At 35.5% G+C, this 15,647-nt stretch overlaps 1 protein-coding gene across 1 annotated transcript; it reads right to left on the reverse strand.

Moving 5' to 3' along the window:
* Positions 1-6,050: 6,050 nt before the first annotated feature.
* On the reverse strand, positions 6,051-15,049 carry SYP31 (syntaxin of plants 31). The gene is made up of 6 exons (XM_086425788.1): positions 14,643-15,049; positions 12,900-13,150; positions 12,676-12,821; positions 11,533-11,571; positions 7,464-7,661; positions 6,051-6,662 (listed from the first exon to the last, which is right to left on the reverse strand). The coding sequence occupies exons 1-6, from the start codon at positions 14,872-14,874 to the stop codon at positions 6,503-6,505; spliced, it is 1,026 nt and encodes a 341-aa protein (XP_086281914.1). The 5' UTR covers positions 14,875-15,049; the 3' UTR covers positions 6,051-6,502.
* Between the last annotated feature and the right edge of the window lie 598 nt (positions 15,050-15,647).

The following is a 15,647-nucleotide window of genomic DNA, read 5'->3' on the forward strand; positions in this document are numbered from 1 at the left end:
TAGGGCGTGTCTCTAAGTCCTTAGGGGGCAACTACCCCCACCAGCTCCTTACTAACTCCGCCCTTGATTGGCGTGAAATAAAAAAAATTGGAGTGCTAATAACAGCTCTCTTTCAATAAATGTACCTAACTTCAATTATTAGAAATCATCCTTGAAAACGCTCAAATCGGCTACAAAATCACTAATCAAACATAATTTAGGTCCACCAAGGCAAGAAGTAGGCTAAAAGTCGATGGGCCCACCGTGCCAAACCACATGGCATTTTTTTTTTTGGCCGTACGCACGCGAGAAAAACAGATGTCACGTGCCTCCAAAACTTCGAGTGTCTCTCCCTTGTTTGGTTCGGCCTGCGAAGTATGGGAAAGATTTGGAGAATGCGCGCGTGTGTTCACATTAAGTACCATTTCTAAGCACGCATTGCGCGTGCCTCGTAATCAATGCCCACTGTGTATCTAAAGGCCTAAAGTGTAATCAAAGCCACTCTTTTATCTTTCACAAACACATCAAACAAATTTTGATGATGATGCCTTTGTGTGCTTATTATCTTGCTCTCTACCTTCCTTACATTTGTCAATTTTCAATTAGAACCATAGATCATTTGCATTGGGACACATAAGAAAAAAAGATTTGTGATTTTACATATCCCGAGGCCAATGGTTTACGGTTCTGTGATGTGGAAATTGTGAATTTTACGTACATTTCATGAGTTAAATATGACGAAATTCTAATAAACAATTCATTTTAATTTCTAAAACATGAAATGTGAGATCGCATATTTTTCAAAATGACGATTTTACTGATACAAAGTAGCGAGATCACTGATATATTTTTTCGAAGTGACAATCTCGTTGATTTATATTATGACGATCTCGTTACTCTGAAGTAAACCTGCAAGATTATCACTTCCATAACCAGTGAGATATATATATCAACGATCTCACTATTTTATATTAACAAGATGGTCAGTTGAAAAACCTACGAAATCGCTATTTACATTTTGAAAATAAAAATGAATAATTAGTCAGAATGGGAATTGCTTCAAAAGTTGATCATGTTTTGAAAAATCTCTCATTGTTAATTCCTAATTATATCATAGTCCATGATATTTAATCGTAATTATCATGTGTCGTGATTACATTTCATATGATGGACACATTAGCTCTTTTTTTTTTATTGATTCATCGTCTTCATTAGTTTTATTGAGACATTCTTTCACCATAGATTTTACAATCAACAACCATTCATTTTGAAGACTTATTTGACTAAATAAAAAAAATAAAAATTCTTAATTTTCTTTTAAATCTAATCTAGACAACAAATGGCATGCAAGAGTTTCACCAATAAACTTGGAAGATAAGATCTCAATAAAAAGTTCTTCTTTGGAGGTAGGAATATTATAAAGAAAAGCCATAAAAGACCTTTTTATTGATTCTTTTGTAAGTTTTATTAAAGATACTTAGCCATTCGGAAACTTTTGCTTATAGAATTGAGACACTAGGCCAATCATTTTCTTCCACGTGCCACACATGCATGATCATGGGCCTACCTACCTACAATTGACATGAGGCCCATCATTTCTGCCTAGAGCCGAAGGTGGTGCACTACCTACAGTGCCCCATTAATCCATTAATGTTGGTCTTCCACTACACAAGAAAATTCGGTGGGCCTAGGCCCACAAATTTTAGAAATCAAATTTCGACGGTCCAAGGCTGTTGAAATCTTTATGTTCCATAGATTCGACTGCTTAGAGCCGTCAAATTGCTCCCATCCGCCATTAATTTAACAATTTCGACCAGTCGTAAAAAATATTCGACAATAATTTTTTTTACGGCCTTGGGCCCAAAAATATGGGCTTTTTTTCACATAAATTCTCCTTAATTAATGAACCCATACACCAAAATCAATTTGATCAGTGACCTTTGACTGTTAGATTTCACTAGACGCCCAAATCCACTGTAACCCCACTAGCGTTGGTCCTTTCCTTAGTGAACCTATACACCAAAAATCAGATTGATTAAAATATAATCAAATCTAATGAGTATAGATTACTTATTGGATTTTCTTGTGTGCAAATCATTGAGTCTGATTGAGTGCGATACGATGAATTTGTTTTTTAGTGGAATGACGACTTTGATCTCTATTCGCGGGGATTTTTATTTTTTATTTTTACTTTGTCTCGAGGTGTAATGTATTGGAAAATATTCCAATATTCTTAAAGGTCATGTCCAAAATTTTCAGATTTTATCCAATTAATCAAATATGGATTTTAAATTCAGATTTGAATTTTCCATTCCATTGACACCTCAAACCATTGGATATTGTAATTATCGAATAATTATCAACCAACAGTTAGGGTTATTTTTTTTAATCAATTTTGTAGATAAGAGTATTTTGTGGGTCCATTTGGAGGGGGAAAATGTAATGAAAATTGAAAAAGGAAGGTTAGAAAGAGTTTCCTCAACTTCGAGGGGGAGTTCCTCTATTCAATCATTTTCCTTCTTGTTGCTAGATATCTTGTTTATAGTTCGTACACATCTTCTCTTTGTTTACTGAGCCTCGAGTGAGTCACAGACAGAGTTCGAAAGATCAAATCTTTGATGATTCCATCATACATGATTGCGTTTCTAAAACTTCTCGATAGATATCTTACGTCTGAACATATTTCTTTTGGGGTTAGAGAATCTTTCTAATTGCTCTAAAAAAATTGGGAGATTCTCCAGAAGAAATACGGAGTTTTCCTTTTGGCGACAACATGCTATTGGGTGGTGATTCCACTTATGGGGTCAAATCAATACGTTCTAATAATAAATATTTGAATATCAATCTCATAGGTATCATAAATCCCATCAATCAAATCACTTTTTTTTTTTTTTGAGAAATACAAGACATCTTAATCAGATAAAAAGGAAATGAAAAAAAAAAAAAAAGACAAAAAAGGAAAGTAATTCAACGCCTCATAATCAATTTTGTAGACTACTAAGCAAACTTCTATGGTTTCTAGCCAACAAGAAGTTGTGCCCATCTATTTGAGCTACCACATTTATTTTTTCTTTTTTCCTTCAAAGTATATGATTCAAACTCGTCTAACATACTGACACATAGACCTAGTCAACCTCGACGGTCCAGGAGTGGGTGAAAATTAGGTAAGGGTTTGACCTTGGTGACCAGAGCGCAGAACGATACGTAGGTGCAAGAGCGGGAACACGAAAACACCTAATTGAAAATTTCTTAAGGTGCATAACATCTCCAAAGCGTTGTGTATTGAGTTATATATAATATACTCAAATATCAATTGTAACCTATCACTACATACTTTCTCTTGCAAAACACGCATATTTTACAATTTAGAATTAAATTTTCAATAAAATAAACACACTTTTCTAATAGATTCTTTATATGGCTCCACCATTGTCCATAGTTGTTATATTTTCACTCACCCTACGCATCCATTGCTTGTTTGTGTTTGAGTTTTTTTTTTTTTTTTTACTATTTATATAGCTTGACTATATTAGTGTTGTTACCATGCTACTCACCACTTATTAGTTACGACAAAACAATTCTTGATCAATATAATTATTACTAATTAAATAATCAATATATGTTTTAATGATTGAAACTCCTTCTATTTGGAAGAATTAAAATTAATTCTATAATTACAGTAATGATTTAATTTTTTAATCATTATAATATTGTTGTTTCTAATTGTAATACTCAGTAATAATTCTTTATAATATTTATATTTTAGGACATACATGATTAATAGTTATTTAAAAAATAGGAAATACTTAATATGATAGATGAAATGAGATTCCTTATGTGAGCGGATTCTCATATTTTGAGAGCGGGGATTAGAGAAGGATTCGCTTTGAAAGCATCAAAGAGAGGTTTGAGAGCGTGAGCGACACCCCTAATAGAAGGATTGAATTACTAAACGTGAGACACAATTTTAAGTTGAGTCAAATCATAAAATGAGCCAAAAGTTGAACAATCAAACAAATTCAAACCAACTTCAAGTCACACGAGTGAATTTTTCTTTGATAGGTAAACCCTATTTTCATTGTCTTTTAATAGTGCTTTTGTATCGACTAAAAGATTTCTAGTTTGACGCGGTAATTTTAACAGGAGATTATTTGATTCTTTAAGTCATGTATGCTCGAGCTTGACCTGACTGAAAATCTGGGGGAAATTCCATTGTGAGGCAGGTTTTAGATAACCGAACCAAACGAACCCTTAAAAAAAAAGTAAATATATATTAATTTACCATGGATTGGAATATGAAGGAAGACGGGATGGCTGATTTCTTTTTATCGTGTTTATTATTATTATTTTTTCTTACCTAGCAAAAAAAAAAAAATTATTATTATTTTTCTTCATTAATATAAAGGTAAATTAAATAAACCCATAGAACTTAACCTAACCAAACTAACTTTAGTTTGGTCCGATGGGCAGTTCGGTTCTGATTCTTGTTTAGTGGAACCAACCTAGGTCGTTTAGATTTCGATTTGGGCCCAAACCAACCCAAGTTGCAGCCCCTCATGGCCCATTTAGTTACTGTCATGGGCCAGGTTAAGCCCAATTCATATTCAGAGCAAGCCTCAGGCTTGATCTACGCTTATTGGGTGGCCCGGGCCGGGCAGACCCTATAACTCAAATTCTAATTTTATTAATAATTGCATAATATAATTTGGTAAACAGCCCATAAAGAAGCAGGAATACGTGTGGGGTTAGGTCCAGGTTGAACAAATGTGAATTTTGTTTGGCCCCACCATGGATAGGCTTGTACTAGGAATTTGAGGGCCATTGATAGATAGATGAGCCCATTAACAAACCCTAATATTCCACAATTTCCACTACGGTCTGCCACAAGGATGATGAAACTTGCATATTTTTTCTCTTCTTTTTTTTCTTTCTTTCTTTGTGTTTTTTGTTGGTTTAAATTTGAACAAAAGAGGGTGGGTTGTGGCAGACAGTGAAGAAAGCATCAGAAATCCCACTTGGAAATGTAGGGGAGGGTGAAGAAGGAAAAGGAGAGAATATTCGTAGCTAAGTCAACAGCTATTATTTAGTGCCTTCTCCCCAACCAAACTGTATCATCACCATGGAATGTTCCAACCACTCAAAATAAAATAAAGAAAATAATATGTCCCCAAAGTAACATATATAATACCTAAATTTCGGTTCCACTAAACTGAACATGGATTGGTCGGTCCAGCTGTGCTTTGGTTTTCTATCCCCACGTGTACATCAACATTACTGGCCCATTCAGTCATGAAATGAAAACGAGCATCACCCAACACTAAAGTTTCTATTGTCTTTTCTTTCAATTTTTTTTTTTTTTTTTTTTCTAATCATGTAACACACTCAAAAATGAAAACTCCTAAGAAAATGTAAGAACAGCTCTAATAAACAATAAACTAAGAGACTAAAATAATTTAAAAATACAACTCCAATTATAATAAATATTTAAGTTGAAGTATCTAACAAAGTGAGGGGAAAATCTAAAAGAACATAGGAGGTGGCAGTAAATGCAAAAATCTTGAGTTTGGATAATATAATCAAGAGAGGTATCATCTCGGTTAATTTTGTGGCTTATGTAAGGAGAATGGTGAGTCTGTTTATCATATCCTCCTTCATTGTAGGTTACTTCAGAGATTTGGTATTACTTCTTGAGTCTTTTTGGTGTGGCGTGGTCTGCTCCAGGGACCTTACACACACTAGTGGATGGTTGACTAGCCATTGGAATGGATTTCTTGGCGTTCAAGAGAAAACTTTGGAGTCTTAAACCCTCTACAATTTGTCGGTAGATTTAGAAGGAGAGAAACCTTAGGACTTTCGAGGGGACGGAGTCCTCAGTTCAAGGAATCATTCTCTCAACTTTGGGTTCCATTTTTCTTTGAAGTAAGGTTTTTCAGGAATCAAATAAGGTCTTCTTTTAAGATTTTGTAACAAAATGGGATTAGGTGTGTAGTCTGAGTTTTGTTTTTGTTTTTTTAATTCTTTCCTGTTTTTGTAGATCCTTAAATTATCAAAAAAAAGGAAAAATAAATAAATTATAACCATTCAACTCTGGCATGAGTTTTATACGATAGGCCCATTGGATGCTAAAATCCAGTAACTACAATCTACCAATGGGGCCGATGTTTGTCATAAAAAGGTCTACAAAAATTAGAAGCCCAAACATTTATGGGGTATTGGGCCAGAGAGACTGCACCACATGGCAAAATAGACTTGGTGTGTGTTAGCTAAAGTTACTCAACAACCGTACTACTAGTTGACAAGTCTCCCCAAGAATGACGTTGGACACTAAAGAGGAACGTTGGGGTTTCAGATCCCCTCTTGATGTACCCTTAACCATCAAATATGTAATAAAATGGAAAAACAGAATGGATTTACAAAACGAGGACCTAATCTTCGACAACTAGCTGCAGAACAGGTTAAAAAGCATGTCCCAAGAAAGCTGAGGTAACCATGCAGTGATTCTTTCATTCTCAAAAACTAAATGTTAGACCACAAAGAAGACAAATACCATCAAGAAAAATATGAGAATGGCGAATATCTTGATTAGAAGCCACCTGTTCGAAGATATCTGGTTCAAATGCTTCAGAAGAGCACTTCGAGCACCTTCAACGTTTCCCAATGATTCGTCCATGTTATCATCAATCCTGCATGTGTTTTTGATTTAATACGAGAACATCTCAAAAAATCAACTAATTTATACTGTTATAGACAATGCTGCAATCCTGCTTGATAAGCTTGCAGCAAGATTTTGAGAGAATGTGTAATACAGCCATCCAATACAGAATAATTCTTGTGTATTGTTCGTGAACTACATGCGGATTATTTCTCAGTTATTGAAATTTTGATATTTTATAATATAAAATTAAGATAACTAATTAATTTCCGATACACATTTAGTTTTAGTTTTTTTGCATTTCAGCCAAATTCACCCCAATTTCTTAATTAAGGATTAAAACACACCATTCAAACATTTCACAAGTTTGGTTCCAGTCGAAAAAATTTCCACGGTTGTTTAGTTTATAATTAGGATTAGGCAGAGAGAGTGAGAGAGAGGTACCCCAACTTTTACTTATTTCAACTGTTGACTTATTTGTTTATTTTAATTCGGGTTTAATAAGTAAAAGTTGGGGTGCCAATAGCAGCTCTCCAAATTTTTGAGTGAAAATACCAATTTATATTTCAAGCAACTCAATCACAGGTAGAATGACATTGGGCAAAGACAACACTGTGTTTTGCCCGTTAAAAAAAAGTCAAAAAGAAAGCAGACCTTGTTGAGCTGTGACTAAAACCAACTTATTCAGCAATCAGCCCATCAAAACCATTTTTTGTGACTTAATGCCCTGTTTGTTTTTACTTGATTATGACGCACAAAGTGATTAAAAGGATGGTCTACAGGTCAAGACGCAAAGATATAAATTCCATAAATTCAAGCAGTAAGAAGAAACCTGATGGCTAGTTCCCCTTGATGTGCAACCATTGTCGCCAATTGCGTAAATATTCCACCAAGTTCAGTAATTGTGGACTCCACATTTTGAAGAGCAACTGCACGGCTTTGAGTATAGTTCTCATGCCTTGGAACAACCTGCTGTAACATGGATGCTTCTACATGGTGGGGTGGAGTGCTATCCACTGCTAACCTCCGTCTGACTTGGCAAAGTTTAAGAGAAGCTGTTACCAAAACATTCGACTAAATCCAGATATAGATAGGTTTGGAAATCAATTAAAGATATCACCAAATTACCATCTCAATTCATTGGAACATCACTAATGTTATTGAGCAAATGCACCTGAACTTCAACTGTGTTTAGTTAATGAAGATCAGAAGAAACAATTGATGGGATAACACATTAGGATGCAGTAGCACTGGAATGCCTGTACATTGCAGTGTTGTACAAAAAAATGGTCTCAATGAGGACTTGGGTTCAAGTCAACTTAAAAACTTGATCAAGAACATGATCCACATCTTTGAGATAAAATGGGTGTTGCTGCAGTCAAATCTTTCCTGTCTTCTAAATTAGGTTTTCTCAGTTTTAAACGAAAAAATAAAAATAAAAAAAACTCATTACTGTACCCAAAATTGGACCTGACTAAGCACTTGACCCTTGACAACTTAGCTAGGAAGAAAGATTCACAAATAAAGCATCACACAGAACTTTGACTTGCAATCTTGCGGTAACTACCCATTTATAGATACTAGAATTCCTGGTGTTCGCTTCAAGTGTAATTTATTTTGTTAAATCCCATCTAGGGTAGGTATGGTGCTTTTATCAGTGATGAGAAATCTTTTCCATTCATACGCAGCCACACCCTTGAATTTCTAATCTACATGTAACTGATGCACCTTGAGGCTTGCAGCAAATATATCAATCTCTGTCTAGCAAGGTTATAGATCATTGTTTTAAAATGCTAAGGCATGAGGCTAGGCATTTCACTAGCCAAAGCATTGAGGTGTAAGCCTCATGACATAAGGCATTAGTCTTCTGAGATAGCAAAAAATTTGAAAATCAGGAAAAGTCCGAAAAAAATACAATTCACAATTTCACACAACCAAGTTTAATATGGAAATCTAAATTCCAAACTCATCAAAATCAAATTAAATTGTACTACATCCATAGCTTTACCCTTTCCAACTTCTGATATTAAATTAAAGGGGAAAAAAAGGTCCCAACATTTTAAGTTTGAACAACTCAAAGAAAGGAAAAAAGAAAAACTCAAAGAAGAAGCAACACTTTGTGTGTATTAACCACGCTAACTGAGAAAAAGAAAAACATACCGTCAATCTACTACTACAAGAATTGGAAGCTTAGGTGCAGCATAGAGACAATAAAAGTACTGAAGAAAATAGAAATTATTGGAAGAAGTGCCAAGGTTGTGTGTATAGTTCCCTATCCACGATTCTGCCATTGTACTGGAATATAGGAGGAATCCCCTGGACGGGTAGAAAAAGAGTGAGTCAGATTGAAAATGGTTTGTTTATTTACGAAGTCACATTATGATTTGATTGATATCAGCAGATCAAATGAGTTCTTCATTCATTCATTGAATCATAAATCACTACAAGTGAAGGAGATAAAAGATTGACGGAGGTTCGATCCACTATCCTTTTGAAGCATAGAATGCTCATTTTTAGTGATAATTTTGAGATATACATGGAAGATTTCGATTTCTTCGAAATGATACAAAATATAGTAAACGCGGCTCACGAGGCGCCCCCGCACACACACACAAACAAAATCGATTCTATTGGTTTTATGCTATCTAAAATATATTGTTAATGTCCATTTACATACTGATGTTAAACTTTATCAATCTAACAGGAAATTGTTGAAGATCCAATCTTTCCGCACGTTGGATGTTTCCTACTCTACAACGGGATATGATCATGCTCGAAAACCAACTTCCCTTATTTGTTCTCAAAGAACTATTTAAACTAACTAGAGTAGATGGGGAACCTTCTCTCACTGAGCTAACCCTCAAGTTCTTTGACGTGCTGCTACCACTGAGGAGAGAAATTTTCAGTTATATTGACAATATATTTGGTGAGATTGATCATCTACTTGGCCTGTTTTGATAAAGCTTCACTTGTATTTTAAAAGAAGAATCAAGATGGGTGGCACCAAAAGATGATGTGGACTTAGATCATAAACATTGGCCTGCTCCAATTGAAGAAAGACGGCTGGTACACACAGTCACAGAGCTTTGAGAGGTAGGAGTTGGGTTTAAGAAGAGAAAGGATTGCGAACTTCTTGATATAAAATTTAAGGAGGGTGTGGTCGAAATCCCACCTTTAATTGTAATTGGTTATACAATCCCTCTCTTCCTAAACCTTTTGGGGATTTGGAGAGGGATCGGAAAATTGATTGGCAAATTTTGGGTGTGGGATCGACATGCAAAAAACTGCATTTTTTTGTGTGTGAATATCCACTCTTCAAAAATTCTAAGCACACCTACATGGAATGGGCCAACTCAGTCAATTGAGATGACTTGGTTGTCTGAGTCAACTTGGTCACTAAGTAAACTCGTTTGACCAAGTCTACTCTGACACCGAGTCGAGTCGCTAGACTGAGTTGACTCTGCATGATGGGTCAAATCGACCCGAGTTTATTCATTTGACCGAGTTAACTCGTTGAGTTGATTCAAAAGACTGTCAACACGAACGCTGAATCGACTCGGACAACTGAGTCAACTCTGTGAGTTGAGTTGACTCGGTGAAACACCTTGTTTTACTAGTGAGGGCATCCTTTTAGAACATGGAAAAGTTGTACATTTGACCGCTTGGCCATAGACAACTTGAATAATGACGAACATGCACGAAAGTGTGAAAAAACAATTAATGGCTAAAATTTTACTAACATTCCTATACTCGGTGACTTTTCCACATAATAGTGAGCAACAAAGAAGATTTGCAATTGCAATTGCATGAAGAATTGTTGACCTCAAGAATTGAATCATAAATTATAAGAATTGGTAATGATAAGAATGTGCACTATTTATTTTTTTTGTTTAAATATCCAATTTGATGATTATGTTGTAGCATTTGCATGTAATGTAATCAGTTGTGTAGATGGGCTAAAATGTAGAAAGGCTCAGGTTAAAGAATCGGATGGCAAATCTGCTTCAATGACAATCTGCAGATTATCGAGGAGGCTAGTTTTAGAGTTTTTGGGATTCAATGCAATAGTAGTATGTTCATCCTGCTCTTGCGGCTCCAAAGCCAAGGTTGAAGGACCCTAAAGTAATCAGGTGAGATCTAATATGTGGTTTTTTGGTTGTTGGAAGTCTCAAAATTAAAGGAACAAATGAATACGTTAAGCTTCCTTGTTCTTGGATGAAAGTCTCAAGTAGCTTAAAGGAACAAATGAATACGTTAAGCTTCCCTGTTCTTGGATGAAAATGAGGTTAGTTCTATTCTATGTACTTACTATTCAAATTCAAAGAAAGAAACACCAGAAGGTACAAGAAGAAAAGACCAAGATAATTCTGTGAAGTAAGGAGGCAAGAACACGGACTGGATTAATTGAATAAACAACCTCAGCTTTGGAAACTATATAATTTTTTCTAAACACCATTAGTTGGTGGGGACACCCCATTGGCCCATTGTATACTAATCATAATGCGTTCCTCTTAATAGATCATACGGAGATTGAAGGAGGTTCTGATTGGCATGAGGCTTGGAGGTAAGCTCTGTAGTCACGGGTGGGTTTCAGGATTTTCATAACAACTATCATATTATGATACTATGAAAACTAGACGGGGAAAAAAAATACAACATATCCTCAAAAAAATACAACATGTCCACTAGAATGTAAACCTTTTTAATGCCTCTTTGAGTGAGGTGTATCTCTTTTGGGAGATACATGGAGAACTTAGAGCTAAATGATTACTACAATAAATAACACTCGGCCAGCCATGCCACACCTGATAAGGAAAGTCTGATAGAGAAACACTGCTTAATATACAGTATCAGGATTCTACTTAGTTATGACATGGCACAAGAACAAATGAACAACACACCTCAGTTGGTTGCCGCTTTGAGCTCCTTTGGAGGGCATTCTGATAAACAAAAAAGAATTCAAAATTTCAGTTTCACGGCTTAAAAAATAAAAGGTACAGATCCAAACACCAATAGTAGAACCACACAAGGCACATAATATTTAAAATGATGATTACAACATGTCAACAATTAACAATTGGCCCAAGACAATGCTGTTGTACGGTATTGATACGAAGTGTCAGACACTATCCCCCACCCAAAAAAAAACAAAGAATCTGATACGCTGACACATCCATACAGTTTATTCCATAGGTTGAGAAATGCATTTGTGAATTGCTTTAGTTCATATAAAGCATAAAATAAAGACAATTGTATTTAAATCAGTTTATATACATTAAATTCATATTAACATTTTCTATATCTATACTACAGCGCGAGCCAACGATTCCACGTTCTCCTTCCTAAATGGCACTCTGAGCATCTTTTTGCCCCCTCAGCATTTACAAGACAAGTTGTTCTCTGCTTAATAACCAACTCAACACCAGATAAAAGAGGCATTTCAGGCTTTTTAACCACTCGAAAACCAAGATATCGACATCTTTCATAACCACCATTTCCCTTTCCCATTTTACTCTCCATCTTCACTAAAATTTAACGGACAATGTCCCCAGGTTTCTTTCCATCCATCCTAAAATCTATTGACCCCTATCTTTAATCTGAAATTCAATTCTAAAAAATTAAATGATAAAAGATATCTGTGTTTAATCCAAAATTAAACTCAAGCTACCCACATCTCTCATAACCACCATGCCTCTTTCCCATTTTTCTCTCCATCTTCCCTATGTTATCTATGGCTCAATATAATAATAATATACAATGCTTACTGTTAGAGTGCTTTGTCATATGCTCTTGCCTGTGAACAACACTTACTATTTAGGAGGGCCACATAATGATATACAATGTTTATGATTTTGAAGGACCCACATTCAGCATGGCTTGAGAAGGCTAGCACGTGTAAATTCTATGACACTGGAGTGTACTTGCTATAAAGGTTCTAGAAGATAATGAGTACTGTTATTGTGCCTCTGAGAAGAAATAATTCTAACATAACCATTTGAATAACATTCCAAACCATTTGAATAATATACCAAAAAGATACTTACACTGGAGGTGGAAAAATTCCAGAGGAATTAGACGTATTTGACCAAGGAGGTGGTTCAGCCGTGGTTTTCGTGTGGTTCAGAAAGGGATTCTCTCTTGATGCATTTGTGGAAAAGATCTGTTTCCTGTTTTCATGAGCCTTGAGGTTCTGTCAACAAACAAATATAATTTACTATGATATGGCCAATATGGAAAGAAGATTCTCATTATTCCAGGTGAAACCAACCTCTGTCCTTGTAGTCAATACATCCTGAAACTGTTTTGTAGTACCCATAAGTCTGCTCTTCAGGTCATCACATATGGTAGTTGCATGAACAACTCTATCCTTAGAAAAGTTCTCATCGGCAATCTCCAAGTTTTGAAGAGCCGGCAAATCTGCAACTGCCATGTTTAAGGTCGTAATTTCATCCTTTATCAAGGCAGTGAGTTCCTGTATTTCCACAAGTGGATCATCGAACATAGACGACCTTTTTGCCACTGTAAATTGATGCGAATGTCAACAGATGCAAAAGAAAATAATATTAAAGCAAGACAATCATGAATATTAAAGCAAGCATGATCCTATGGTCCAAGCTTCATAAGGAAATCAAGTGAAAAAAAATTTAGCACTTTGTGTTTTGATGGGATTTGTGCATGCTAATTATTCTTGGGGTTGACTTCAACAGCTTGGGATGGTTGTTATTTTATTGTACTTCATTTTTTTTCTTTTGTTTCGGGTTTGCTTTTCTCTGGGGATGTCTCCAACACCTCCTCCAGAGCTTCTTATTGTGCTTGCATCATGTCCCTTTTCTTCAATGAATCCATTTTAACTATATATATAACACAACGGTGTGGCCTAATTGTGGGGGACAAACGTCTTATCCAACTACAGTGACCCCATTTTATTGATTTCCACAGCCTCCTTCAACTTTATTGTCTTTCCTCTCCTCCTCCCCCACCCCATTTTCTTTTTCAATAATACCCCTCTAACTTTACTATCTTTCCTCTTTTACCCTTTTAGCCCCAAAATTTGTTAATAGTATCCCTTCAATTTTATTATTTTTCCTCTTTTACCCCCTTAAACCCCAAAGAGGATGCTCATGCCGTAGGCACGAGTAAATTCTAGCATATACTAAAACACGACGGTGGGTCCCACTCTCTTTGTCTTAAGATTTATATCCCCATAAACAACATATCTCAAGGACAAGTTTTACTTTTTCTCTTCTTCCTCCTTAAAAAAATACCCCTAACTTTATTCTCTTTCTTCTTCTATCATTTTCCATTATTACCTTTCCAATTTTACTTTTCCTCTTTTACCCCCTTAACCCCAAAGATTTTTTAATAATACCCCTCCAACTTTATTAGTTTTCCTTTTTTACCCCTTTAACCCCAAAGAGGATGCTAATACATACATATATATATATATATATATATATGGGTTGGGATCCGGGAACAACATTTTTTACAACGCCCAGATGCTGTCCATTTTGCAAATTACTTCGAACTTCCAAGATAGAAGAAACAACAAACAATAAGCTCCAAGTCTTCGAATGATGGCCACCAATGAGTATCTATCCCTTACATGAATCAAATCTGTTCTTAACTGGTACGTTACTTGTCGGTATAGTATGGCTCTACAGGGTGGACTAAAGGGGGAAGTTTTATCATCTCGGGTTTCGAAACGGTTAATGGAAACATTAATTAGGTGTTATATCTGTAGAATTATGGAACCATGGGCACTTCAGATCATAGTATAGATCACAATTTCTACTTATTTCTAGCTTTGATCATTAAGTATATTTAACCTAGATCTGGCTATTTGCTTATAGAGATCTGAATAATTACTCTAGACGAGTCTCAAATTCTATATCCCATACATATAATTAACCCTTCGTCGCCATCATCACATTCAAACATCAGTTCTATATAAATTTGTATATAAAATTAAAGATTTGAAACACTAATTGACCAAAAGAAGATCGAGACGTACACTTAGCAAGCCTAGATATCTTTTGAGATGCTTCGTGGATCCCCAACCCAATTTTTGATGCCTTTCTTTTGAATTCGGATTGAGAGAAGATTGCTTCCGCTGCTTTTGATGTCTCTGGATCATTGGCAGTTTCTTTTACGGATCTGATGCCTTCAATCTTCTCCAATCTTTCTGATAACGAACGAAATTCAGAAGTTCGATCTCGATAAGAGGAAACGCTAGAGGACGCCATTAATGGAGAGAGGATTGAATCAAAATCCCTAGAACCTTTAACTAGTCTGTAGTGTTCGATCGAAACCCTAAAGGAAGTGAATTAGATTGGAGAAGAAAATCGATTTCAGTAAAATTCGGTTTCAAGTTTGGTCATCTTTCGATGTCCATCCTTTTTATGTAAATGGTGGCGACGTACCTTTCAATTCGCGGGAAAGGAAACATAGGGGGCGTTTGTAACGGATTCTAGAATCCGATTCTGACTCATAAACCGAACCTAGAATCTGATGCATCGTTTGGTTCAGATAATCGTCCTGATTTTTCATAATCAAAAGCCAAAATCATTCAGAATCATGCAGTTCGAGAAGTGTAATTGGATAATTCTTTCCACAAGGTCAGTTTTCAAAAACAGTTTTAGCCCAACAAGATTTTGAATCTTGAAAATCAATTTCTATAATCTGATTTTAAAAAGAGTGCTGATTTTTTAATTCAACTTGACAGGGAAAATCAATAACTTACTGATGTGGCATGGGCAAAGAACCGTAGATTCTCTCCCTTGGGATACACAATCGACCTGTCATCTGCTATTGTGTATCCCAAGTGAAAGAATCTACTATTCTTTGTGCATGACACGTTGGAAAAAGGTTTCATTTATAAAAATTGAATCCAACTAGTTCTACTAAATTAGTATGGATTTTCACCCTTGTTAAGGGTCCTTGGATTCACCTTGTGACATCAAAAAACATGATTAGATGCTTTAGGGTTGTAGAAGATAAAATTCTATGAACTTAAAAA

The sequence above is a fragment of the Akebia trifoliata genome, chromosome 15 (genome assembly GCF_017979445.1).
Source record: "Akebia trifoliata isolate Shusen 1 chromosome 15, ASM1797944v1, whole genome shotgun sequence".
In the NCBI taxonomy this organism is placed as follows: Eukaryota; Viridiplantae; Streptophyta; class Magnoliopsida; order Ranunculales; family Lardizabalaceae; genus Akebia; species Akebia trifoliata.

Coding starts and splice junctions, on each gene's coding strand:
- SYP31 (XM_086425788.1), bottom strand. CDS start 14,874: ATGGCGTCCTCTAGCGTTTCCTCTTATCGAGATCGAACTTCTGAATTT. Junction 7,662..11,532: donor CAAAGCGGCAACCAACTGAG/GTGTGTTGTTCA, acceptor TTGCCAAGTCAG/ACGGAGGTTAGCAGTGGATA. Junction 6,663..7,463: donor CAAGGGGAACTAGCCATCAG/GTTTCTTCTTAC, acceptor AAACACATGCAG/GATTGATGATAACATGGACG.